This window comes from Protopterus annectens, chromosome 8.part0, assembly GCF_019279795.1.
Source record: "Protopterus annectens isolate FY-2018-M chromosome 8.part0, PAN1.0, whole genome shotgun sequence".
Taxonomy (NCBI): domain Eukaryota; kingdom Metazoa; phylum Chordata; order Ceratodontiformes; family Protopteridae; genus Protopterus; species Protopterus annectens.
Window position 1 is genome coordinate 947,068,277 of NC_056741.1, and position 27,245 is coordinate 947,095,521.

The 27,245-nt window shown below is 40.3% G+C and overlaps 1 protein-coding gene across 6 annotated transcripts in view; it reads right to left on the bottom strand.

Annotated features, from left to right (window-relative positions):
* LOC122809174 (phosphatidylinositol 4-kinase beta-like) overlaps positions 1 to 27,245 on the bottom strand; it is an 845,265-nt gene that overhangs the window by 490,432 nt on the left and 327,588 nt on the right. For all 6 annotated transcript variants that reach the window (XM_044080472.1, XM_044080469.1, XM_044080470.1 and 3 more), the window contains one exon: positions 7,764 to 8,735. In XM_044080472.1, the coding sequence (XP_043936407.1) occupies positions 7,764 to 8,729 (966 nt within the window). In that variant the 5' untranslated portion in view covers positions 8,730 to 8,735. The remainder of the gene's footprint in view (positions 1 to 7,763; positions 8,736 to 27,245) is intronic.

Below are 27,245 nucleotides of genomic sequence, written 5' to 3' on the forward strand. Positions count from 1 at the left end.
CTAATCCTACTTACTACTAGACACCTGGTATAAAAATCATCTGCCTCCTAACAATGGAAGTGTAGTGTAGAGAAAGGCACTCTCTTACCAGCTGCAGAATATGATCTATTAGTTAATATATATCTTCTTCTTTTGGCTGCTCCCGTTAGGGGTCGCCACAGCAGATCAACTGTTTCCATTTCTTCCTGTCCTCTGCATCTTGCTCTGTCACACCAACCACCTGCATGTCCTCTCTCACCACATCCATATACCTTATCTTAGGCCTTCCTCTTTTCCTGTTAACTGGCAGCTTCATCCTTAGCATCTTTTTCCCCAATATACTCTGCATCCCTCCTCAGCTCATGTCCAAACCAATGTAATCTTGCCTCTCTGGCTTTGCCTCCAAACCTTCCAACCTGGGCTGACCCTCTAATATACTTATTCCTAATCCTGTCCATCCTCATCACACCCAGTGCAAATCTTAACATCTTCAACTCTGCCACGTCAAGCTCTGACTCCTACCTTTTTGTCAGTGCCAGTGTCTCCAACCCATATAACATAGCTGGTCTCACTACCCTCTTATAGACCTTCCCTTTCACTCTTACTGGTACTCGTCTGTCACAAATCACTCCTGACACTCTTCTCCACCCACTCCATCCTGCCTGTACTCTCTTCTTCACCTCTCTTCCACACTCACCATTACTCTGAACTGTTGATCCCAAGTATTTAAACTCATCCACCTTCACCCACCTCTACTCCCTGCATCTTCACCATTCTTCTATCCTCCCTCTCATTCACACACATACATTCTGTGTTAGTCCTGCTGACCTTCGTTCCTCTTCTCTCTAGAACATATCTCCACCTCTCCAGGGTCTCCTCCACCTGCTCCCTACTCTCACTACAGATCACAATGTCATCTGCAAACATCATAGCCCACGGGGACTCCTGTCTGATCTCGTCTGTCAACCTGTCCATCACCATTGCAAATAAGAAAGGGCTCTGAGCTGATCCTTGATGTAATCCCACCTCCACCTTAAACGCATCTGTCACTCCCACCGCAGACCTGACCTCTGTCACACTACCCTTATACATATCCTGTACCACTCTTACATACTTCTCTGACACTCCTGACTTCCTCATACAATACCACAACTCCTCTCTAGGCACCCTGTCATATGCTTTCTCTAAGTCCACAAAGACACAATGCAACTCCTTCTGACCCTCTCTGTACTTCTCCATCAACACTCTTAGAGCAAACATCGCATCTGTAATGCTCTTTCCTGGCATAAAACCATACTGCTGATCACTAATCATCACCTCCCTTCTTAACCTAGCTTCCACTACTCTTTCCCATAACTTCATGCTGTGACTGATCAATTTAATCCCTCTGTAGTTACTACAGCTCTGCACATCACCCTTATTCTTAAAAATCGGTACCAAAACACTTTTTCTCCATTCCTCAGGCATCCTCTCACTTTCCAAGATTTCGTTAAACAATCTAGTTAAAAACTCCACTGCCATTTCACCTAAACACCTCCATGCTTCCACAGGTATGTCATCTGGACCAACAGCCTTTCCATTCTTCATCCTCTTCATAGCTATCCTTACTTCCTCCTTGCTAATCCACTGCACTTCATGATTCACTATCCGCACATCATCCAACCTTCTCTCCCTCTCATTCTCTTCATTCATCAGCCCCTCAAAGTACTCTTTCCATCTGCTCAACACACTCACCTCACGTGTGAGTACGTTTCCCTCATTATCCTTTATCACCCTTACCTGCTGCACATCTTTACTAGCTCGGTCCATCTGTCTAGCCAATCGGTACAGGTCCTTTTCTCCCTCCTTAGTGTCCAACCTTTCATACAACTCTTCATACGCCATATCCTTAGCCTTTCCACCGCTCTCTGCCACGCACCTCATCTCCTTATACTCTTGTCTACTTTCTTCATCTCTCTGACAATCCCACTTCTTCGCCAACCTCTTTCTCTTTATACTCTCCTGTACTTCTTCATTCCACCACCAGGTCTCCTTGTCCGCCTCCCTCTTTCCAGATGTCACACCAAGCACCTTTCTAGTCATCTCTCTTACTAGCTCTGCTGTAGTTACCCAGCTATTCGGTAACTCTTCACTGCCACCCATTGCCTGTCTTAACTCTTCCCTGAACTCCACCTCACAATTACCCCTTTTCAATTTCCACCATTTTATCCTTTTTGCTGCCCTCACACTCATCCTCCTCTTCTTGATCACCAATGTCATCCTACAAACCACCATCCTATGCTGCCTAACTACACTTCCCCTGCCATCACTTTACAGTCTCCAATCTCCTTCAGACTGGCCCTTCTACATAAGATATAATCCACCTGTGTGCATCTTCCTCCACTCTTGTACGTCACCCTATGCTCCTCCCTCTTGTTAAAATACGTATTCATCACAGCCATGTCCATCCTTTTCGCAAAATCCACTACCATCTGACCTTCTGCATTCCTTTGCTTAACACCATACCTACCTATCACTTCCTCGTCCCCTCTGTTCCCTTCACCAACATGCTCATTGAAATCTGCTCCAAACACAAGTCTCTCACCCTTGGGTACAGTCATCACCACTTCATCCAACTCACTCCAAAATTTTTCTTTTTCATACATCGCACACCCAATATATAATTGCATAATTCACTACTAATACTGAACACATAGAGACAGCCTTGAACAAATACATCCTTTATGCTTCCATCCTTTCAAAGGGATCCTCACATTACTACTACCATCTTTTGCAACGAATGGATGCCTTTTGGTTACACACAGACATGCTTCTCATATGTGGCTTAATTTAGAAATATCTGAATTGTAACCACTACCCCCCCCCACGCGCACACACACACACACACACACACACACACACACACACACACACACACACCACCACCACCACCACCACCACCACCACCATTCACTAACTACGGAATGCAAATTTCAGCTTAGAGAGAGACAGAAAGAGAGAGAGTGGGACAGAGTGAGTGTGAGAGAGAGAGAGAGAAAATGAGAGATAGAGAAAGTGAGGATGGTGACAGTCAGTAGCTGCATCAGTTTCTTTCCTGGTTGCACAGGGTCTCACATTCCCAATCATCTGCTTTATTTGGGCAACAGGATTCCTTCCACTGACATTACTGTGGTGCTCTTAAAAATCACTTTCTCCCATACAGTATGGGGAAAAAATAAAAAGATTGGCAGTAATGTCCATGGTTATTAAAAATTATTATTTTTTTTAATTTTCAGCTTGCCTTGAGTATGTATTTCCACAGAAGAAGAAAACTGCAAAGTTTTAAAACAAATTATTTTGCTTACTTCCATTTTTGTGATTTACATATGATCTTTAAAGTCATTGCCCTCCAAGATTGCAAGTTTCTATCACTAGACCAGATATGATCAAAGAAAAGTAAGAATGCCTGCTGCACAGACTCACTAGTAAGCATTGCAAGCATAATGGAATGTCAAACCTCTCCATAAATACCAAATGCTTTAATACTACGTATGTGTGTGTATATGCATGTCTATTTGCTGAAGAATTAGGCTTAGGATTTTGGTTAGGATAATGTGTGTTAGTGAGTGGGTGGAGGGATAGAGTTAGAATTGGCAGACACCAGTAAGGTGGAGAAGAGAGAGAGAGGAGCCCCCATGCACTACTGTTACTTAAGTGTGTTATCCCTTACCCTAAAACTTAACCATAAACCTATTTATAATCCTAATACTAGGCAGTTAGCTTAGGTTCAACATTTATCTATTGGAATGTTTGTGTTCACTGCGTACTTTACAATGTTTTCTTGTTCGTGTAATACTGTTGATCTCCTATCAGGCACTTCAGTGCAGCACCCTCTTGGCAGTAGTCTAACTACGAAAGGGCTACTACACAAGCTGCCTAAGTTCACAGGGTTTCAGTGCAGTTGCACAATTGCTGCAACACTTAGGCAGTAATCTGCTTCACTCTATTGCATATGACATAGTAACTTAACTAGTCAGAAGCCATTAGATATGTATTGTGCAGGACAATGGAGCAAACATCCTAAAACTGTCAAACATATTGGTCATTGTTTACTACTATCAACTTAATTCAAAACAGCATGTAAGGTTTTAGCACTGGATAGCTTCCAAATTTACACCTGAGCTGGAGTCTGCATTTCATCTGCACAAAAAGCTTTGTTTCACTAATATCACAGCTGTTGGAACATAACATTTTATAAAGAAACAAAAAAAAGATGTCTTAAAATAATGCAATGCACTACACACAACTATCAAAAAGTATACAAGAAACTGCAAAAAAATGTTAAGACCCTTGGAGCTACAGTAAGGCTAAATATAAGTGTACAAAATAGGTAATGACTGGCTCTTATCCAACAGCAAAGGATCCAACGACCATATCCAGTCAGCTCTATAAAGCAATGGGAGGAAACACTGAAGAACTATCACATGAAATCAGTCTTTTGAAGAGACAAAGAATGGACCTGAAGTTATTCTTCATTTCTAGAACTAAAAATAATTTGAAAAATATTGGAGTTCTTGATTATCTGCACACTTTGCCTGAGTAAGACTTCTGTTGGGTGATAACAGGACAGGAAGGAAAAAAAGAATCTGAGTAAATAATCATTGGCTGTGACATCCGTTTTCTATGCCTCAGTCATAATACTGAACCATGCCAACACACAATGGAAGTCCATCTTTCCTGACAGCACTATCCCCAGATGGTCAGGCTGAATAAGTGCAGCAGAATCATGCCGTTGAGGCTGTAGATGTCTCCAGAACCATGGCCTCTGCTGATTCCTTTTCCTTGTGTAGAAGCAATGACTTTAAAGGACCCTATGTCAGGAACATTCAAAAAGGTTTTCCTTTAGGGAAAGTCTGAAGGATACCTTGACATCTGCAGTGAAAAAGATCAGGCACAGTAAGGAATACAGGCATATAGCCATATTGGATCCTGACATCCTGGCAGCTCTAGATGCTGAGGTATAAACTATCTATACCATAAGGCTGCCCTGTAACAAAGTCATGGATACTCAGGATTAAGGAAGATTAAGTAACCTTCAGGTATATCGTCTACTAAGTGATGCATTTCATTGAGAATGCCTCAATGGAAATACAGCATCTGTGTAGAAGCTAGTTGAGTTCCCTCAAAGGGACTGTGAAAAATGCAAACAAATGCTTTCCCAAACCCATTCATGGCCTCTTGATTCTGTGTCTGGGAAATGGCTGGCAAATGAACAGTAGAATTCTCCTTTAAAGCTACAGCAGCAACAGTAACATTAGACTTTGGCCCACAATGAACATTTTCTGTGGGAACAAATGATTTGGTCCTCTTCTTGGTTTACCAGGGCCACGGCATCTGTGTGCTTCCACACAATTCATTAAACACAAGAACTACCCAAGACAACTGCACTATCATCCTACAGAAGTGTTTAACTAACTCTGCCCTTTACAACACTGCATAAAACTGAGGATCTCTCCAAACCTAGGATAGTCAGGAAAGGATGGATGAAAAGGACCACATTCCTCCTCATCATGTCCTCTGACTCAGGCTCACTGTCAAATAAGGGTTGCAAGTGCTTAGTTTAGCTGAGCACTTCTTTGATCCCTTGACCACAAGACATCCAGACGCCAACATGCTTAAGTTCATGGAAGAAAACACAGCTATCCATAATGGTGTGCACAGGATGGAAAACATCTCTGTTACATACCATGGGACACATACCATAGCAGTCTAGGCAGAACACACCACATCAGTATATACACAGACATCTGCCACACAAACAATGGTAAAGCTGATGCTACTTCTCAAGCCAAAGGTACAATAGAGAGCAAATCCAGAAAAATGTACAAATGCTGAATAGTCAAGCACTGCAGATACTGGCACTAGAAGGGCAGATGTCTGCAAAACTGACAACAGGAGCTGATGCCTGGCAGACAAGCAGCAGAAAAGTAGGTGCTTTGGGACATATGCCAATAGAGACTGGTAGGAGTGTCCTGCTCAATGAACAGTTTACCTTCATTTTATAGAACATGGTTTGTGCGAGCAGGCATTTCCGCAAATCGAGTGAGGAAATCATGGAAAGGCTCAGAGTACAAATGTCGAAAATGGTTTAGCTGAAAACCATTTTTGACATTTGTCCATGTGTTTGAATGGCTAAATGCACTTGCATTGTAGCCATTCAAACGTATGTTAGTCGCCATTGTGGGTTTTGTGCAGGTGTCCTTTCGATGTAAGGACATCGCACAAACCATGTTTGATGAAATGAAAGTAACCAATGAACTGGTCATCTAATCATCTAATAGTGACAGAAAGCAGATCATAAGCTATTTGATGGAAGGGGGTACTCATTCAGGAAAGAGAGGGAGGGGAGGCAAACAACAGCAACAATTCATACCATGTTCACAGAAATGACAGATTTTCTTCAAATAACTAGAGTCCTTGAAAGTGGTGGTGGAAGGTTCCAGGGCAATTAAGTAGAAAAATACAATCTGAAATTACCAGTCTGTTGAATGATTTTTAAAATTTTTCTTCTTTACCTGAAGGTTACAGGAACATATCCAAGCATACCTCTCAACCTTTTAGAGCAAGAAATCTAGACAACGCCATAAATAAAAGGGGGACAAAGGCTCAAAAATAGGGACAATTTTTAAATATTGATCTTACAAACTTAGAAAGTTGATAGAATAACAGGTTTTGCATTAACATTAATTTTGTTAAGAGTATGAAGTCTGAAACTCAAATGTCTGTCATTATTTTCTAATTTCAATCTTTAATGGTTTGCCACTAATTTGCCAGAAAACGTAATTTTATGAAAAATGGGCCAAAAATATGAGGCAAAAATCTGGACATTCTGTGAAAATCTGTACAGATGAGCGGTATGCATCCTAGTGCAAAGGCTGAAGAGAATGAAACTCTGAAAACTCCTCTTCCAGTCTCTGGAACATCTTAAATATAAATAATTCTGCAGTGCTTTCTTTCTACACCTTTCAGCAGTGTCACATTAAACTTCAAACACACAAAAAAAACTTACAGCTGATTATGGGGGAATTGTCAGTAGGTGAAATTTGACTTCCACAGAGACACTTTTTAAAACTAACATACTGAGGGCCCAAACCCCTTACAACTACATAAAAAAAAAACATAGGAAGAGAAGAGCAGCAAAACAGCAAAGGCTAATAAGCACACAAGAAAACTAAATAAACTTGAAGGCTCCCACCTAAAAGAAGAATTCAAAGCAAGAAAGAACTGGAGAGGCAGAAGGAAGCAGGGTATTACAGGATGATGCACAAGGGGCCAGCAGACTGAGAATTTTATGTGCCAAGCAATCCCAATGCCTGTCACAAAAGTCCTGATGGTTCCTGCAGCCAGATGTCTAAAATCAGATTGATCTTCCATTTATGCAGCAGCTTCAATACAAACTCAGAATAAGCACGAGTGATTAAATAGCAGGATTGCACATACAGGTTAAGCATTGTCACTTTCCTGCAGGGGTCCTTGCCAAGAATGAATTTTCTAGAATGTTTGCTTCAGAAGATTATGAATTACAGTGTTTATATGTTATATGCTCTAAATTTCAGGAAATGCTTACAAATGTAGCACATGAAATGATGCAATTGTTATCTAGTTTAAAGTGGTATAATGTGTGCTGAGCAAATTTAAAGACTAGAATTTGATATCAGGCTATTTTGAAACAAGTGAAATATGCTTACATATTATTAATGGAAAAAATAAAAGGTGAAATATAAACTCAGAAACTTGTCAGATACCTCATCCTCATTCTCCACTTTGGGATTGCTGGCTGTCCTTTTCAGACCATTGCTGAGGCTGATGCTGATGGTAGCATCTGACTTAGATCGCTGGTGAGTCCGTTTAGAAGGAGACAGACCAGTATCAAACACTGAGCACATGGATGGTAACTCCTTTTTCTTGACAGCAGGTTTCAGCTCATCAGACAAGATGAGTTTTCTAAGTCTGGTCCCCCGGGAGTGTCGCTGAGTAGAAATGTGCATATCTGAGGAGTATGCTCCAAGTAACCAGGCACACTGAAGGGAAAAATTGATGCTCTGCCTGCAGCGGTGCACAATATATGGTTTAATGGCATCCCCCACATCTTCATCCATGTGTATATACATATTTACTAACTGTGGTAAAAAAAAATCTACATCCTCAATCGGGAAGTAAAATAACCGATTCCCAATATAAGCTTGTACCCCTGGTTCCTTTGACTTGTACAAGTATGAAATAGCCATTGAGATGTCAAATAGCTTTGACTCAAAGAGTCGCAGTAGCCAGGATTGTTTGGCAGAGTTGTTTTTTTGTCTCCTCCTGGCAGTTTTTACTGTGTTCAAGTCCATTATAGGTTCCTCCTCCTCAATATTTGCAGGCATACCTGAAGATATTTCTACACCTGCACTCATGGCATCATACATGATATCTCCATTTGTCAGTTCTGAGCCACTCCATGAAACAGTTTTCATTTCACTAAAATCCACCTGATCTTCACTGCCCATAGAGGCAGTGTGCTTAAGTTTGACCTTCTTTAGCACATCTTCACAGGCTTTTTTTGCGACCTCAGGATCAAAAGTGGTAGGAATCTCCCCAGTACTTTCTGAAATGCAATGTTGCAGTTCGCGGCTAGTTTCTGGTGATTTGCTTTCAGAACAGTCCAAGGAGTCAGCAAGTGCAAGGTCAGCAACAGCATCATCCATGTCGGTGAATAACTCCCCAAGCATTTACAGCTGAAAGGAAAAAAATAAATTAAACATGTAATAACTTTGTAAAAGAATTATCTAAAAATGTGCATTTTGGGAATGCTAATGCATTAACTAGGAAATTAACATACACAAGTATTTCTTTGCCCTCAATTTCAGAATGTTAGATATGCTTCGACAGACTTACTGTACAGGAAAAAGACTGCTATCTTTGTACATCACAAGCCAATCTCAATTTTGGTAAAATGCAGTGTTTCACTGTAAGAAAAATGAATACTACCAGTTGGATTTTCATAATACTTCTAATAATGTCAGCATTATTCACTGGCAAAATAAGGCTTGTGCCAGTGCAAAACTGCAACATCACTTGAGATTCCTCAAGTTTTTCAATGGCGTAAACAATTGCTGCATGTGGATGGACCAGCCTGTAACATGCATCATAATCCTGTGCACTGCAGGGGCTACAGTGTGGGATATGAGAATTAACTATATAAAATATTGTGAAGTATGAGTTGGTCCAATATGTGCCATATCACTGCTGGAGTAACAAATGGCATGTGACATTAACAGCTCACAATCCCCTCTTTTCAGTTGCAGTACTATAATGTCTATACTCTAAGGCCTACATAGCTCTTGTTCTCATAAGGCACTCCCTACAACTCCAACCAATATTCTGTCCAGAAAGAATGGCAATCATTTTCCTTGGCCATACACATGCAACATGATACTACAGCCAAAGGCAGGCCTTCACTCTGATCTCTACACCACTTTGACTGTCACAATTCTTGTGTACTGACAAAAAAGCCAGCCTCCATGTTTTGCCAAACAACTGTCCCTATTTGCAAAAGGAAATGATCCACTGCAAAAATATAACGCCTTAAAAGCTGGTTCTCAAACATCAATTTCTGCTAAAAATCTGGCATTAAGGAAATACAAGTTATGAGTGGGTAACAGCAATGAATCTTTAAGATGCAGGCCCACCTTCAATGAGGTACAATTGTGTAAGGAAAGTACAGTTTTGTTAGAACCCTGAAACAAATATAGATGTTACAGTAGTTTTACTGTTACAGTCTTCACTCTTGAGATATCCCGATGTGCAGGTAGCCTGCAACTTCACGGTTTTCTACAGCTCTTCCCTCTTCCAAGATTTTGGCAAACACCTTTCTTCAGGCACAAGAATTCCAGCAATATAAACTGTGCACTGACAGAAGCTATTTTCAGATTTTTCTTGTTCCAGCACAATCATGAAGAAGTCCTCTGGCCTCAGAGCACTGTGGGCCACGTGGTAGCTCCAGCAGTGGACTGGTCCATCCCAAGAGTGCCCCACTTTAGAAGCTCCAGAAATAAGGGTTTGCAATCAGGAAGAGTGCCTGGTTTTACACAGAACAGGGGCAGAGCAAAAGGATAGGACTGCCACCCCAACCCCAGGAAAAGGTGTCAGAGAAGAAGGGAGATGGTAGGATTAACAGGGAACATGCACTGCTACAAGGAAACCATTCCAACATTTACATTTATGGTAAGTTCCTAACACAACTGTATTGTGTTGATCATAATAGTCACTGTTGCAATAATCACTTCTGAGAAAGTTCCCAAAGCATTGAGGAAATGGTGGTGGATTAACTACTTAGAGATCAGTCCTTGCAGGACAGACAACAAAAATCTTGCTTAAGCTCTGGATGCATATCTCAAATTCTAATACTTAGAATAAGTGTGTACTGAGGACCAGGCTGCTGCTTCTAGGATGGCCTGGCTGAAAACTCCCTTAAGAAAAGCTGTGGTGACAGGCATAGCTCTGGTGGTATTTGCTCTAATAATATGGCTTGGCACTTTTCCACGGTGCTGATATCAAAAACAATACATTTTCCCGTCCACTTGGAGACAGCTTGTTTATTGAACAATTCCCTTTTGCAAAACAGACTTTCAGCTTGTCAGTTTTCCTGAATTTTTTTCTTCTATGCAGGTAAAATCTCAGCTGTCTGTGCACAGTAAGGGAATGCAGGGTTCACTCTCTCCTGAATTCTACTGAGAACAGCATTTTACAAGAAAGAAATTGGGTAGGGCAAAGATGTTGCTCATTCAAAGGGGGCAATGTCCATTTCTCTAACATGTAGTTAAGGTTCTATGGTGTATGATGGTGTCATCTGTCTCTTGGGTGGCCTAAGGATCACTCCGCTCAAGAATTGCTTAAAGTATGGTGTGACGTCCCTCTTCTGAGACAGCAATCAAGGAGCCTCAGTCCTCACCACTGACACTGGTGAAGGACTTTGACTTGGAACAAAAATGGATACACACAATATTTTCAGATGCAGCTCTCTGCACCAAGCACAATTTCAGTTATGAGCACACACGGAGCAAACTCAGTCCTTGGGCTAGGCTTTCCTCTCTCCAGACACCTCCAAGACTTCACCTTTCTCTCTGCAGAAACCAGTGATCTCTGTCCCTGCTCCAAGTAACTGACAAACACACACACACACAGATTTACACACACACACACACACACACACACACACACACACACACACACACACACACACACACACACACACACACACACACACACCTGGGAAAGACTGGTGCAGATTTAGCAGTTATGCCCCTCTGCCCAGGCTATAATGTAGATTCACTGCCACCAGCCAGCTATTTTAAGGCTCTTACAAGGATACCCAATTATATCAAGTAAAACTAATACAAATACAAATGGTAGTATTTGACCAATGCAGCAAGACTTTCAGGAGCAGCCACAGTGTCGCCACATATATACAGGATCATAGGGAGTTATTAGGCTAATGGCTCTAGGGCCTTTCCTAGCCAGGTTCTTCCCTTATTTTCTCGATCAGCACCTACTGCCCCTGACCAAGAGGGATAGAGGTGGAACCCCCAGGGTGAATTTACGATTATCCATCCAATCGCCCAGATTACGTTTGAAGAGGGCCAATGAGGTGCTCTGTCTGATATGAAGTGGGAATCTGTTCCAAAGGTGTGGTAACCCCTGGGAGACAAATCTATCCTTCCAGCAGGTTCTACTAATGTGACATACCAGGTTAATGTCTTTAGAGTGAGTAACCTGTGTACCATTTGACTTATGGAGATGCATTTTCAATAAAGCAGGGTCAGAGATTGACTTGTATGCAAGGCAAGGGTCGCCTCTGAGTAGTCTGTCTGAAACAGAATAAAGTATCAGTGACTTCAGATGATCGACATAGGACAGATGCTGAAGACCTTGAATTTTCCTTGTGAGGAACCTTTGCGGTTTCTCCAATTGCTGCAGGTGCTTGGAAAGGTACATACCAAAAGAAGCTTTGTACTCAGTTATTGGCATGATGAGGGAAGAGTACAGGGAGGTTATTATTTTTTTCTGGAGGCAATGCCCTTACTTATGAGATGAGCCATTTAGAATGCCCTTCTTACCACTGTGGAGACATGGTGGTCAAATGTAAGTTTCTGTCAACCTGTGTGCCCAAGTCTCTTAACACTGAGTGCGTACTTAAGGCATTGCTATTGATGGGGTAGTTAGCACTGAGTTTAAGGCCATGACTTTGGCACAAATCATGTATTTGAGTAAAACCCTCTTGTAGGATGTTGACATCATTTGGAGATTCTATGACCACTCCCAGTTTGCAGTCATCACCAAACTTTGTCAGGTACAGACCTTTAGTTTTTGCTTGTATTTCAGAGAAATAGATTTCAAACAGTAGATGTCCCAGGACTGATCCCTGTGGAACACCACTGGTTACAGGTCTGCTGTTAGAGGTGGATTCCCTTATTTTGACTATATGAATTCTATCAGTGAGCCAGTTAGTGACCCATCTAATGATACAAGGGTTGATGCCTAGCTGGGTGAGTCTGTCAATGATGCCTGAGTAGGGGATAGTGTCAAATGCCTTGGGTAGGGTGTATGCAAAAATTTCCCCTCGTCCAGGGCCTTGGTGACTATCTCAAAGAAGTCTACTAGATTTAACAGGTGTTATCTCCCTCTGACAAATCCAAACTGAGTAGGGTCAAGTGTTTGGAGATTACCTATATCTTTGTTGATAAGGTCCATGAAGATTCTCTCCATAGTCTTGCAGATAAGGCTAGTCAGGCTAATAGGTCTGTAGTTTCCGGGGTCAGGAAAAGCACCACCTTTGTGCAAGGGAATAACGGTGGCCATTTTCCATTCAGCTGGGATGAAGCTGGTGCTTAGACTATGATTGAAAAGAGTACCCAATGGCATTGCTAATTCTTGTTAGAAACCATGCAGGACACAGGACATACAAGTACTCTCAAAGGTTGAAATATTCTCTAAACAGACCAGCTACAATGAAAAGTTTAAATATATTTAATAATAAATAAAAGAACATGAGAATACTGAATATCTATTTACAATAAACTCCAGTTTCAATCACAGGAAATATTAAAAATAATACAGATGAATAGATGTGCACTGATAAAGAAAAACAATACCTAACTAATCTCACTATATTTTGCTGATGGATTAAAGAATTACTGTTCCCTAGTTAAGTTACTTACTACAGCAAGGCAAGATAATGTGGGTGAGTGGTCTTGTCAGTTATAATAACAGAGACTGCTGAGTACTGAGTGTCACTATCACATCTCTCACTAATATCCAAGTATCATTTCAGTGCTGGCTATAGAATAACATCACATCTGGTCACCTGACTCTGGTTCCCATGCTACCCCCTTTACTAGAAGCTGAGCTAGAATCTTGCACATGTGTCACAATACACACACACAGAGCTTTGCTAAGATGTGTTATACAATCTGGAAACTGTAAAACAATTCTAACACTTCCACTCTTCCTACACAGCTACCAATCCTGGCTTCTAACAGACATTTCATCTCTGACTCCAGTCAGAACTGTAAGATACAATCTTTATAGTCTAAACTAGGTAATGTAATTTTAGACTATTTTTCAAAGTTAGGTGGATTGAGATAACTTCATTTCTTCCAGTATCCTCTTTTGCAATATATTCATTTCAACTGTTACAATACAGTCTGACATACAGATGTATTTCTTTTATAGGCTCATATAGGTTCGTACTAAGCTAACTGCCCTTGCGAGCCATTTTAAGCTTAGCCAATTATCCCTTATGAGACTCAAACCCTGCACCTTGTGTTTGTAAGGCAAACACCTTAACCATTATGCCACCCCTGACAGGCAGGACCCACTTTTGGTACATTATTTTAACACAAGTAACTTTACAAATAGATTTTCAACACAAGCACCTGTACAAATCAGTTTGATAAACAAATGACATAACATTCTTTACAAAACTCCACCTAGCTATGTTTGCATATGTTAAATATACACTGCGCTAGTCTCTCTGGCATAGCTGGCACTACCTCACATCATCACAGATGTCTAGAGTAAACAGTCAGAAGGGGGTCTATGGGTAAGCAAGATGAAATAGCAGAATAATGGATGTGTAAGCTAAGCCAGATTTGTGGATGTCTGACAGGCATTACTGAACCAATACCGCCTTTGCCTTTCTGGGCCTTAGGTCTCTGGAGTGGCACCAAAAGGAGAGCCTCTTCCATTCTGCTAAGTACAATTTTCTTTTAATGGGCTCTGAATATTGGTACTTACCTAAAGATTATTGCAAGATCATCCAGGTTGTCAGCCTCAATACATCCAGACTGGGGTGTGTAAGGATTCTTTGTTCTGAGTTTGAAGGTTCACTCACTGAGGCAGTGTCGCATTGCTTTTCTCTTGTCATGTTGTATGGGCGATAGAACCAGAGATGCCTTGGCTAGAAGGGAATTATACATAGCTTTCTGAACTCTCATGCACTTTGGCAAGACTCTGGGGATCAAGAGTATGACAGGGAAAACATAAAGAAAGAGGCATGTCCAATCCAGTGGGAAGAAGCTACCATCTAAGCTTCTAGACTTGCTAGCCTTGAGAAAAACTGTCTCTGTTGCCCAAAACATAACATGTAAACAATAAGTCTTTGTTCTGCACACCCCACCTGCTGGTTAGAGCTAGAAAAGCTTCCCTGTGTAGTATCCATTTGTGGAGATTTTCATACATTCTGCTCAACTAGTCTATGTATGTTGCCATTAGGGAAATTTTTCCCTGCACTGGAGATTTCCTAGAGTGCATGGGTAATCTTCACAGTGGGTAAGTGTGAGTGCCCCTCTGTTTCCATTTGTACCACATCACTGTGGTGATGTCAATTTGTACTCAAAGGATTCCCTTGTGCACGGTAGAGAGAAAGGGTAGAGAGCCATTATTCACTTCTTGATGTTAATGTAATGTATTTTCTACTCATCGTGTGTTGCCAAGACCCTTGGACTTTGAGGCCCCTTATATGGCCTTCCCAAACCATGTCTCAGGAATCTGTTCTCGCTGTCATAATATGCTTCATTTCCTGGAAGAAAATTCTCATAGGTTCATGGATTAATACTAGGATAACTACTCTTGTGGACCATTTTAAGCCTATCAATTACCTGATGTAAGAATCAAACCCTGTACCTTGTATCCGTAAAGTAAATACTTTAACCATTATACCAACCTCAGTCATGTTCAAGAGACCGTACTGGGTCCACCATGAAATTTCTTGTCTAATGCATGGCAGCAGGAGAATAATGGTTTAAAAGTACTGGAGATGTTGACTCCACCTACTTCTTAGAACCACTGTAGCTTTGTAATGTAAGAACACCCAGTCCCAGTTCTACAAAACATTTTAGGGAGAAGATAAAGGCATCCAAGCCACCTTGGTAGACCTCTGCTAAGATAAGGCAATTGTCTGGATAGAGAATGATCTGCATGCTCCTTGCCCTGCAGAATACAATCACTGACACCAGAAATTCTGTGAATACTCTGAGTGCTGTGGACAGGACAAAATGAAAGGCTTTGAATTGATGATAATGGTGTATTCCTGCTACAAATCTTAAAAATTTTCTGTGCTTTTCGCTTTTAGAGATGTAAAAGTATACATGCTTTAAATCCAGTGTTGCCACGAATACTCCTTGTGGAATCAAGTGCAATAGGCCCTGCAAGGTGAGTATTTTGAATTTCGGCACTTTCATAAATTGGTTGAGATGGGAGAAATCTAAAATGGGTCTCCATCCTCCCTTTTTTCCTGTCTGGAATAAGATCCTGAGCTTTTCTCCCTCATGGGCACTTTTTTCTATAGCCCCTATGTCTAACATGTCTTTGATCAGCTGAGGTATTCACTGAATCTGGCTCTTGTAACTGGTAGAATACAGTGGATATAAAAAGTTTACACATCCCTGTTAAAATGCCAGATTTTTGTGACATAAAAAAATGAGACCACAATAAATCATTTGAAAACTTTTCCCACCTTCAATGTGACCTATAACCTGTACAATTCAATTGAAAAACAAACAAATATGTTAGGGGAAAAAATATAAAAAATAAAAAACGTACAATACGTTGGTTGCATAAGTGTGCACACCCTTAAACTAATGCTTTGCTGTGTGTGCACACCCTTAAACTAATGCTTTGTTGAAGCACCATTTGATTTAATTACAACATTAAGTCTTCTTGGTAGGGGTCTATCATCATGGCACATCTTGACTTGGCATGATTTGCCCGATCATCCTTGCAAAAGCACTCAAAATCTGTCAGATTGTGAGGGCATCTCTTGCGCACAGCCCTCTTCAGGTCACCCCACAGATTTTCTATTGGATTTAGGCCTGGGCTCTGGCTGGGCCATTCCAAAACTTTAATTTTCTTCTGGTGAAGCCATTATTTTTTTGATTTGGATGTATGCTTGGGGTCACTGTCATTTTGACAGGTGAAACTGCTCTTCATCTTCAGCTTTCTAGCAGACACCTGAAGGTTTGGGGCCAAAAGCGACTGGTATGTGGAACTGTTTATAATTCCCACCGCCTTGGCTAAAGCCCCAGTTCCAGCTGAAGAAAAGCAACCCCAAAGCATGATATTGCCACCACTATGCTTCACTATGGGGATGGTGTTCTTTTGGTGAGGTGAAGTGTTGTTTTTGCACCAAATGTACTTTTTGGAATTGTGGCCAAAAAGTTCAACCTTGGTCTCAACAGGCCATAACGCATTTTCTCACGTGCTTTTCGGAGACTTGATGTATTGTTTTGAAAATTTTAGCTGGGCCTAGATGTTTTTCCTGTGTAAGAAAAGGCTCCCGACTTGTAACCCTACCCCATAGTCCAGACATATGGAGAATATGGGAGATTGTTGCCACATATAGTACACAACCAGTACGTGCCAGAAATTCCTGAAAATACTTCTGTGTTGCTGTAGGTCTCTTGGCAGCCTCCCTGGCCAGTTTTCGTCTTTTCTTTTCATCAATTTTGGAGGGACGTCCAGTTCTTTGCAATGTCATTGTTGTACCATATTTTTTCCACTTTTTGATGACTGTGTTCACTGTGTTCCATGATATATCCAATGCTGTAGAATTTTTGTTTACCTTTCTCCTAACTGATACCTTTCAACAATGAGATCCCAAGCTCTCTTTGAACCATGGCTTTTGCTGTAGCAGGTAACTGAGTAAAAGTCAAGAAAATCCTACTAGAACAGCTGAACTTTATTTGGGGTTAGTCTCTTTAATTGATGGTAGGTGTGTACCCAAGAAGACTGCTGTAATTAAATCAAAAGATGCTTCAACAAAGTATTAGTTTAAGGGTGTGCACACTTACACAACCTGTGTATTGTAAGTTTTTTATTTTTTTATATTTTTTCCCCTAACATATTTGTTTCTTTTTCAATTGAATTGTATAGGTTATAGGTCATACTAAAGGTGGAAAACGTATTGAAATTATTTATTGTGGTCTCATTTTTTTTTATATCACAAAACCTGGCATTTTAACAGAGCTGTGTAAACTTTTTATATCTACTGTACCTCTGACCTGGGGTCTGTCTAGAAACTGTTGACTGTATTCCTCCTCTAGAATGTTTCCAATTTAATTGTGTAATTGTCTCAAATCGCAATAAAGGTGGACAAGCTTCTTCTAAGTTTTGGGAGAGGAAAGGGGGTTAGGGCAGAGGTGAGCTTAAGACAGGAAGGCATCCATTCTTCAGTCTTGCCAGATTCCTCGGGTGGGGATGGGGGCTGTGTCTTGGCCTTGACGAGCCCCAGACTTTTCCTTACACTTAGCCTGACACTCTTTTTTTATACATACCTCCCTTGCCTTTGCCAGAACTGGTGGGTTCCTGTCTGTGATTACAAGACCATGTTTTTGGCTGAGAAATGACAATCTGCCTAACAAACTAGATATTTCTTCCATCTCTTTCTATTTAAGTACCTCTTGTGCAGAATGACTGAAGAGGAAATCCTTATGTAAAAGGATCCCTGAATTCTCACTGTCTGGAAGGGGGGGGTCCTCAAACAGGCATCTCTCCTAATGACTGTCTCCATGACTGCTGTACTGCAGGAAGCATCAGCTTGGAATGTTTGGCCACCTAGTTGGAGAATTAACAAAGGTCTAACACCTCCTGCTTTAAGTCTTTATTTTTGATTCCCCCTCCACCTTGGTCCTCATCTCCTCCACTAACGTCTATTATTAACAGAGAATGCACTGAAAACCAGGACAGCAGCCACATACACACCCACCATATCTATCTAGAGCTCTGTTCTCTTTTCTCTTTACCATTTGGGATATGATTCCTGACTGGAACCTCAACTGGCTACTTGCTTGGAACCCAAGTTCACCACATCTGGACGGCTAAAGGATTTTAATATAGATACTTATGGGAATCCAGGTCCATATAAAAATGGTCAGGCTTCCTAGAAGCAGAGGGAAGAGAGTTGGGCTCCAAGGATGCATTTCCAAGATTTCCTTCTATCCTTCAAGACCTCTAGCACTGGAGGGACAGCTATGGACCTAGGTTTAAGGAGAAGCATGAAGGCCTGTATATTTGCTGGGCTTCAGTCTACTCCCTGAAATCCAACTGAAAAGTCACTTTCATTTTGTAGAGAGAGTGTCACAAATGAGAAGTCTTCTGGTAGGAAATCAAAGGGCAAGGTGTCTGAATCTAGGCCTCAACTAATGGTAACCTGCCCACATAGGCCATATAACCAGGTCTTTGAATCAGATGAGTCAGATTCTACCTCACAGGGATCTTCTTCTTCTCTTTTTAGGAGGAACTCCTGATTCTGATGGCATTTCTAACTCAGAACTCTTAGATTTCACACCAAGATATAAAGACATCTAGGTTTTAACCAACTGAACTAGTGTAGAGGGGTTGGGCCAAGGTAATGCCCAGCAAATTGGGCTGCACCTGCTTAGGCTTTGTTGCCTTATGCCTACTAATTTCACAGACTGATACCTTTGAGGCCTCTAGCCTCAGGCGGGTAACCAAAATCTCAATGCAGACCCCGGGAAAATCCTTGTGGGCATACATTCTACTGATCCTACTTCCTCTTCACAAATCAAAATATAGGACTTTGGAGCAATAGTATCACTGGCCATTAAAGGTAAGTCAGAGATTTCTATCTTAGAGGACTTGCCAGACACTGAAGGCATGGTTGCTACAAAACAGACTTGCAAGGGCCTCAATATGGATTTCATAGTCAAAGGCTGCAGAAGCACCTCACCTAGCACTGAATCTTCAGACCACAGAAACCATGAATCATTGATGATGCCCACAGTTTCCTTTCTTTTCTCCCTCTATTCTGAATGTTTTTTTTTTTTTTCTTCCTCTTTAGAAAACAGTATCCCGGGAATCTTGGATAATACCATAATGGCCCCAAAAACAGACTTACACTTCCTTTTTGACATCAAACCCATGGAATAAATACTAGAGAAGATATATTGTCCTTGGAGTAAACACCATGCAGTGGGAATAGGGGTGTATTCCATGTTTCAGTCTGAAGCTAAAAAATATATACTAATAACCTCTGTGAAGCATTTGCTTACCACAGTTTAGGCAGTTTTAAACACAGAAACAGTTTCTGAATTTATGTCAGACATTAGCTACCTATATACATGTAAAAAATGAAACAGAAACCCCTTGTAGGGTACTTGCCTACATAGCTCTCAAGAAATCAGGGACAAATCTCAAGAGAATCTGGGACAAATTCAGAAATAATCAGGGACAATCAGGAACATTTTTAAAATATTAATAATCTTAACTTAGGACATTGACAGAATAAGAGAATGTGAAATAATACATATTTTTGAAATAAAATAAGTCTATACCTAATTATTGATGTGATGTCCCCACTCTGGGCCAGTAATCAAGGAGCATGAATCCTCATCACTGGCACTGTAGGGGGACATTCAGTTGGAACAAAAATGGATACACCTAGTATTTCTAGATGCAGTTCTCTGCATCAAGCACAATTTCCCTTAACAGCACATAGGGAACAGAGTCCAGAGCCTGTTTTCTCACTCTGTCCAGATCCCCAATAAGACTCTCCACAGCTATAGGGTTGAGTCCTCAGCCAAATATCCAAGCCATGTCATCCAGCCCTCTCTGTGAAAACAGTGCTTCCTACCCCTGCTCACACACACACACACCCACACACACACACACCCACACACACACACACACACACACACACACACATCTGGGAAAGGCTGGCATGGATTTACTAGCTATGCCCCCTTCTACCTAGACTATAAGGTAGTTATACTGCCACCAGACACCTCAAAGCGAGCTACTCTAAGGCTCTTACAAGAGTACCCAATTATACTGAGTGAAATTAATATTAATAAAAATGATAGTGTTTGGCCAATGCAGTAAGGCTTCCAAGAGTGGTCACAGTGTCATCAAATACTGTATATACAAGTCTTCTCAAAGTTTAAAATATTCTTTAAAAGATCAGCCACAACAAAAATTTCAAATGTATTTAATAATAAATAATAAAAGAACATGAAAATACTAAATAATTATTTACAATAAACACCAGAGTTTCAATCACAGGAAATACCGAAAACAACACAGATGTACAGGTTCACACAGTTACAGAAAAAACAATACTTAACTAATCTCACTATACTTTCCTCACTGATCTAAAGCATTATTATTCCTTGGATACTTACTAGAGCAAGGCACGATGAAGTAGGTGAGAGATCCTTCTTTGGCAAGTTACAACAATGGAGTGCTCTGGGACTTCAATCTCACCTAGTATTAAATATTATTTTTATTGATTGATTACAGAATGACACCACATACATCTGGTCATCTTACTTCTGGTTGCCAAGCTTCCCCCCAGCTAGAAGCTGTCATGATTGAGCACATATGTGTCAATAATACACACACACACACACACACACACACACACACACACACACACACACACACACACACACACACACACACACACACAAACACTCACAGTCTTGCTAAGATCTGCTGCAGCTCTTGGAAGTCATAAAAGAATTTCAAGCCTCTGCCCTTCCAGAGAAGCAATTAGTTCATCCTAATGACAATGCAAGTAGCTTCCTAGTACATACTTTTTGTCTCTGGCTGCATTGAGAACTGTAAGATATAATCTTTATGGCCTAAGCCAGGTCATTTATTTTCAAACTATTTTCAGAGTTTGAGCTTAACCTTTTCTCTTCCAGTATCCTCTGTTAAAACATATACATTTCAACAATTACAATAATTCATGTATATTTCTTTTTCTGTCCAGCAAGGCACACTGTTGGTACATTTTAACACAAGCAGCTTTACAAATACATTTTTCAACACAAGAAACTGTACAAATCAGTTTGATATACAAATGACTTACAATTCTTTACAAAATTCCAGCTAGCTGTGCTGGCATTTGTTACATATCCACTGCCCTACTTCTCTTGGCATAGCTGGCAATACCTCACATTGTCACAATTGTAATTATGTATTATGTTTAATTCACCACCTTTTCACCAACAGTCACCAGCTGTAGGAGGAGTTAAGAGGGACAGAGCTACAATTTGAGTCAAAATCAGTGACGACCCTGAAAGTCAGGGACAATTGAGAGGTATGCTTAGCTGTCCTGAGGAAAACCTACTTCAGCTGGGCGGTGGGCAATATGTGCTGTTGAGATATGAAAGCAACTGCATGACAAGAAAGATCTTAAGGTGACAATAGCTGACACAACCTTTAAAACAAAAAAGAAGCACCTCGTACGAACGACCGTCACCGAAGTAAAATTAATTGAATTTACTGATCCAAAGCACAGACCACAGCAGTACTATTCTAGTACCAGTTCTGGTAGCTTCTTTTTTGTTTTAAGTTTGTTTTGTGGCATCTGGACTTCTCATTTATCAGTTTGTTGACTCAACCTTTAATAAACTACTGACTTATGTGTATCAGAAAGATGGTATCAGCTGAAGCCCTTAGAGACAGAAGAGCTTTAGAAGACTGCCTGGCCTTGGGCTACATGCATAGCAGGATATCCCAAGAGTGAAGAGTGAAACAGTGAATACTGCAATGAACTTCTTAACATAATGATAAATGTCAGAACTTGATCACTGCTGTAGCCATCATTAGAGGGATTTCTGTTGCAGGTGGAGTCCAGACATCTGTCCAGTCTTCCAAAGCTGATCACCACCCCCCCGTCAGGGTGACTCCACCTTCCCTGAGAAGGCAACACATTCCTGGTACAAAGGTGACATCAGGTCACACTACTTGTAGAGCACTCTTAATTCATTCCCAGCCACATGCTGAATCAGAAATATTTTTTTAAAAAAGGGGATTATGCCACAAGTTACCCCAGCACCTGACTGCCTAACCAGCTGGGGAAAACCACCCTAGAAGTAGAGCAAGATAATTAAAAAAGGGTCAAAAGGTGCCATAGGAATGTGTGTGTGTGTGTGTGTGTGTGTGTGTGTGTGTGTGTGTGTGTAAGTTGGGTGGGTAAGCACCCTATGATGCCTCCAAAAATATAAGTCAGAAGAAGGAATTAGCAGCGTAACAGTTAGGTGGCTAATACACCTATTATTAAGGTAAATTCTTTACACAACTTTACAATGTTTTCATACCACTGAAGCCACAACAAGAAAAATTATTTTCAATGCTTTCCCTCCCCAATAGGGGCTGACAAGCGTACAAAGGAAAAATGCAAAAAATCTTCAAAGGATGGAAAAAGCCCATCCTGGCTCTAGACTGAATGTATGCACTGACAGCCATGAAGCAGTCTTGAAGAAGTCTTAGGTGTTTACCTCCCCTGAAAAAGGCAACAGCAGCTGCTATGCCAATAAGAATGAGATCTGAAGGGTCTCAGCAGTGTCTACCTATAAGCTGTGCAACAGAAGGATATGCAATGAACTATCTGGAGATTGTTTTTAGCACATCATTCCCTCCTTGCCTGCAGCAAAGTAAGCAAAAAAAACTGCTTTGTCTTCCTAGAAGCCTTGAATCTGAGGTTGGGAGTTCAGTCTTCATCACCTTCAAGATTATGCACAGCAGGACATAGCCTGGCATCTGAAACATTCTAAGAATACCTGACTCCACTCATTTTGCCCATAATTATGTGTCCCTAAGGCCCTTCTCAATAACTCTTTGCTGGGTGTAACTTGTAGCTGCATGTGAAAACAGCCATGTTCAATCATTTTTATTTAGAGTTTTGGGTGTATTTTTAGAGGTTCATTTTTGATTACTTTATCTAAACTATTTGCCTGGTAGATTCTGACTTCTCAAATTTTCTATATCAAAGTCAAAATGTGCTACAGTGGTATGTCTGCTTCCCCTCTCTTCAGTATTCACCATTTTCTTCTTACCAGATTCTTGTTGTGTAGATGACATTTGTTTCTCTGGTATACTGTTTGATAAGGATCACTGAACACAGGACCTTTTAATTATGAAAGCACTCCATGTGTTACTTGTTCCCGAGACCCAAAATGTTTCTATTGTAGCCTTTTGCAAACAAAACCTTACTTCAGATCACATATGATTTTTCTTTCCTGTTCGAGAGAAAATCTATTCCAGTGCTCTTTTTAGAGTGGCTTGCTTGGGAGATGTATGTAAACATGTTAAACCATGATGTTTAGGATTTTTGTTCATCTGGTAAAGAAACTTGTGGGCACAAATGTATTTTGTTAACATGGAACAATGCTCCTTTTTCTGGTTGCTCACCAGCCCTGTCCAGGCTTCAGTATCAGCTGTGGTTATATATTTATTTGGCTTCAGAACATTACTTCAGCTGAATGCTTACATTCCTTATCTGGCTGTCTACTGTCAGTGTCGATCTACACTTCAATATCAGCTTCTGTCCCAGGTTAAGCATCAATCCTCTGGTTAGCAGAAGATGACTCTTGACAGTGGTGACTCCCATGCTGACTTCAACCTCAGTTTTGGTTAGAAAAAATAAAATAAAATCAAACATTTTACAGAGCTAATCATTGGTGGCACTAAGCTCTGAACTCCATATTGACTTCCACCTCTGATTTGGGTAGAATTAATTTTCATCAGAGATCAACCCTTATGAATGTTGACATCTGTGTTGACTTTGGACCTCAATCTAAAGTTGAATGTTGGACATCTAGATTGCAGAGGTTGACCTTGACCATTTTTCTGACCTTGGCCCTTTCCATCTCAATAAGTCTTAGAGGCATTTCTTGACACATTTAGAGTCAACAGTTTATGGTCAAGCTTGGAGCTTGTCTCAACAGTGATGGTTCAATTCAAGGCAGGGCTTGACAGCATCAGAAATTAACACCAAAACACCAACCCTACCTTCTGATTGTAACTTGAGGTAGAAATTACTTGTAAATATGGCTATCTTATGTTGCAGCTTCCACCCTATTCTTGTTCAGATTGCCACTGGAATCCAGTTAGATGGCATACATTAATTTTCAGGTGAATCTATCTAAAGGCACTGTATTCTCTTGCAGTAAGCCTAGGTGATGAACTCACATATATGAGTTCAGAGAATTCTGTTACCTGCTACTGATTCCACCTGTCTCAACATATTCCATTCTTCCTCTTGTACTGTACGAAGGATCAGATTAGTTGTTTGGACATTTAGTCTACACCTCATACTACCTTGTAACACTTCAGTGTATGTATTAACACACCATAAGATTTCTCTAAATATATCCTTGATCCACTTGTAAGATGCAGCTGTATCCTTCTGGTCTACGTCAACATTAATTACACTTAATTCATGTCAGAAAATTCTTTCTGGCATTGACTGTTTACTTTCACTCTCTAGTTAAGGTACTGTTTTAGGGTTCAGACTGATGATCTGTAGCACTCCTTTTCATACTACAGGCAGCTCCTAGGCAAATGCAAGCATTTAACCAGATCATTACTTCACCGGGTCACCTGTTTGTAAAAGGTATCATAGCTACCTTGAAAAATTAGTGGTTAGGAGTCCCTTTTAGATTTTTGGTTTATTTAGGCCACACATCCCATTTACAGGAACAAATGTGTTTTCTTGATCATTATTCACAGCACTACTATACCATTCACATCAAAATCAGCATATAGGTGTGAGGCTATAGGTATGTACAGGTTCCATATGGTTTTCATGTTCTCAATCAGTGGAGATAGGACTTTATCACCTCAATATAACACATGGAGGCTAGGAATTTGTGCATATACTGCTATGTTTCAGGTTTCATGGAAAAAGTTTCCAATCCTAGGGAATCTGTTCATTTCTCTGGGTGATGGCAGAATCTATTCTTGAGAAATACTTTCTAGACATATTTAATCTGAGCCTGTTTATCAGAACTTTAAACCAAACTGCACCCCCTTCAAATCAATTTGCATTTGGCAGTGTGCAGTTCTGTTTTGTTCTCTCACAGGCTATTCTTATTTTATTACGTTTACATTTATTTAATAGGGGTAGTGCACTTACTAAAAAAATATCATTTGCAGGCACAACCTGTGTAAAAAAAAACAAAATTCACAAGTACAAAAACTACAGAATAAAAACAGTAGTGGTAAGTTCAGGCAGCAGACAACAAAAATAAAATAAATTAAATAAATAAAACAATTAAATACATTACCAAGTACAAAATACAGAAAAGACTAACGATACGATCAATGTAAGAATAATGCTAGATTGTAATCAGTGTAGATGTCAACTGCTCTCTTAATACTACTTTAGCAGTAACTTTCGTTTTCTATCAGGGACTTCTAGCCTTACAACACTGGGGTTTCAACAACTCTTGAAATATGGATTGTGGGTTAGCTCTTGGTCATGGATACAGTACCCAAATTCATATCCTCCTGTTTTGTGGCAAAGTTTTCTTCCACTTGTCTTCAATTATCACATCTCTAAGGACAATTTGAAAAATGCAGCAACTTACTTCACAGTCACGAGTCAAGTTTTTGCAGTCTTCGGTTATGAGATATGTTCTGCCTGCTATATTTTCCCAGTCTTTTCCCTTTAGCAGCATAGCTGTCTTATTTTTCATTAATTCAGTTTACAGTGAATGCTTTACATCTACTTTGAAGGATTTATCTGCACACAACTTCCTCTGCCACCATATGACTACCAGTAATACATAATTCTATACATTGCCTTTCTAGTCCTCTCTTCCTAGGCAGCCCTTTAACATTCTCCATTCCTGTAGTTTTAAATGTGTAGTGGACATTTCACACTCTATTAGAATGCATACAGTTCAATGCAATGGTCACAATATACTGACAAACAAGCAGGACTGCATGCACATTGCTTCTCAGCTGCATCTTTACCTATTAAGCCCAAAGACATGATAGCCATTAGTGGTACCAGACATTCTACAGAAGTTGCACCTCAGAGCACAGAGAGATTAAACTGTTCTGCTCTTTCAATCTAGTTGACAGAATTGTGCTGAATTGTTTTGGATGCATGGTTGGCTTAAAAGGGCTCCTACAGTCATTAGCCTAGAATTTACATATGAACAGTTTTCAGACTGCAGTGCATTCTGGGATATATATATATATATATATATATATATATATATATATATATATATATATATATATATTTTTTTTTTTTTATCATTTTATGTTCAAATTTTTGATCTACTTTGAAAATATAATGAGTACAGTTGCTGGCTTGGGTTTCTGAATCTACTGTTTTAGGTACATAGTTCGTCAAGTAGCCACTCCAAGGGTTTAGTCTTGTAATTCTGTCCTGAAGGAGATGAAGACAGAAATCCTAACCGCTAAGATACAAGTTACATGCTTACTACAATCACAGATATGGATGGGCAATTCCATATTCTGCACTACACTACACGTAACCCAAGTTATAAAGATGGGAACCAGAACACCAACTCATGGGCAGGGTGTCTTAGAAACGGAAGAAATAAGAGCACTACTGGAGAACAAACTAACCAACCTTATCACAATAGAGTTGTATCTAGCGATGATTTTAACAGCTCAAGACTGGGTGCTATACCTAAGAGACCATACAACAATAATAACAACAACAATAAAAATAATCAAAAACAACAAAAAAACTATTTTCGCCCATGCAACCAACCAACCAAAGAGGTATAAAATAATATTACTGGTCCAACTATCATTTACAACAAGACTGGAGACTTTAACATCTATAATTTTCTGTGTGTTGAAATGGATGATGCTTTGATTGAACTTTTAGCTAAGGGACAAACGTTTGTCCCCAGTAAACACATGGATTTAGTTCAAAGCATCAAAGATCTGAAGTT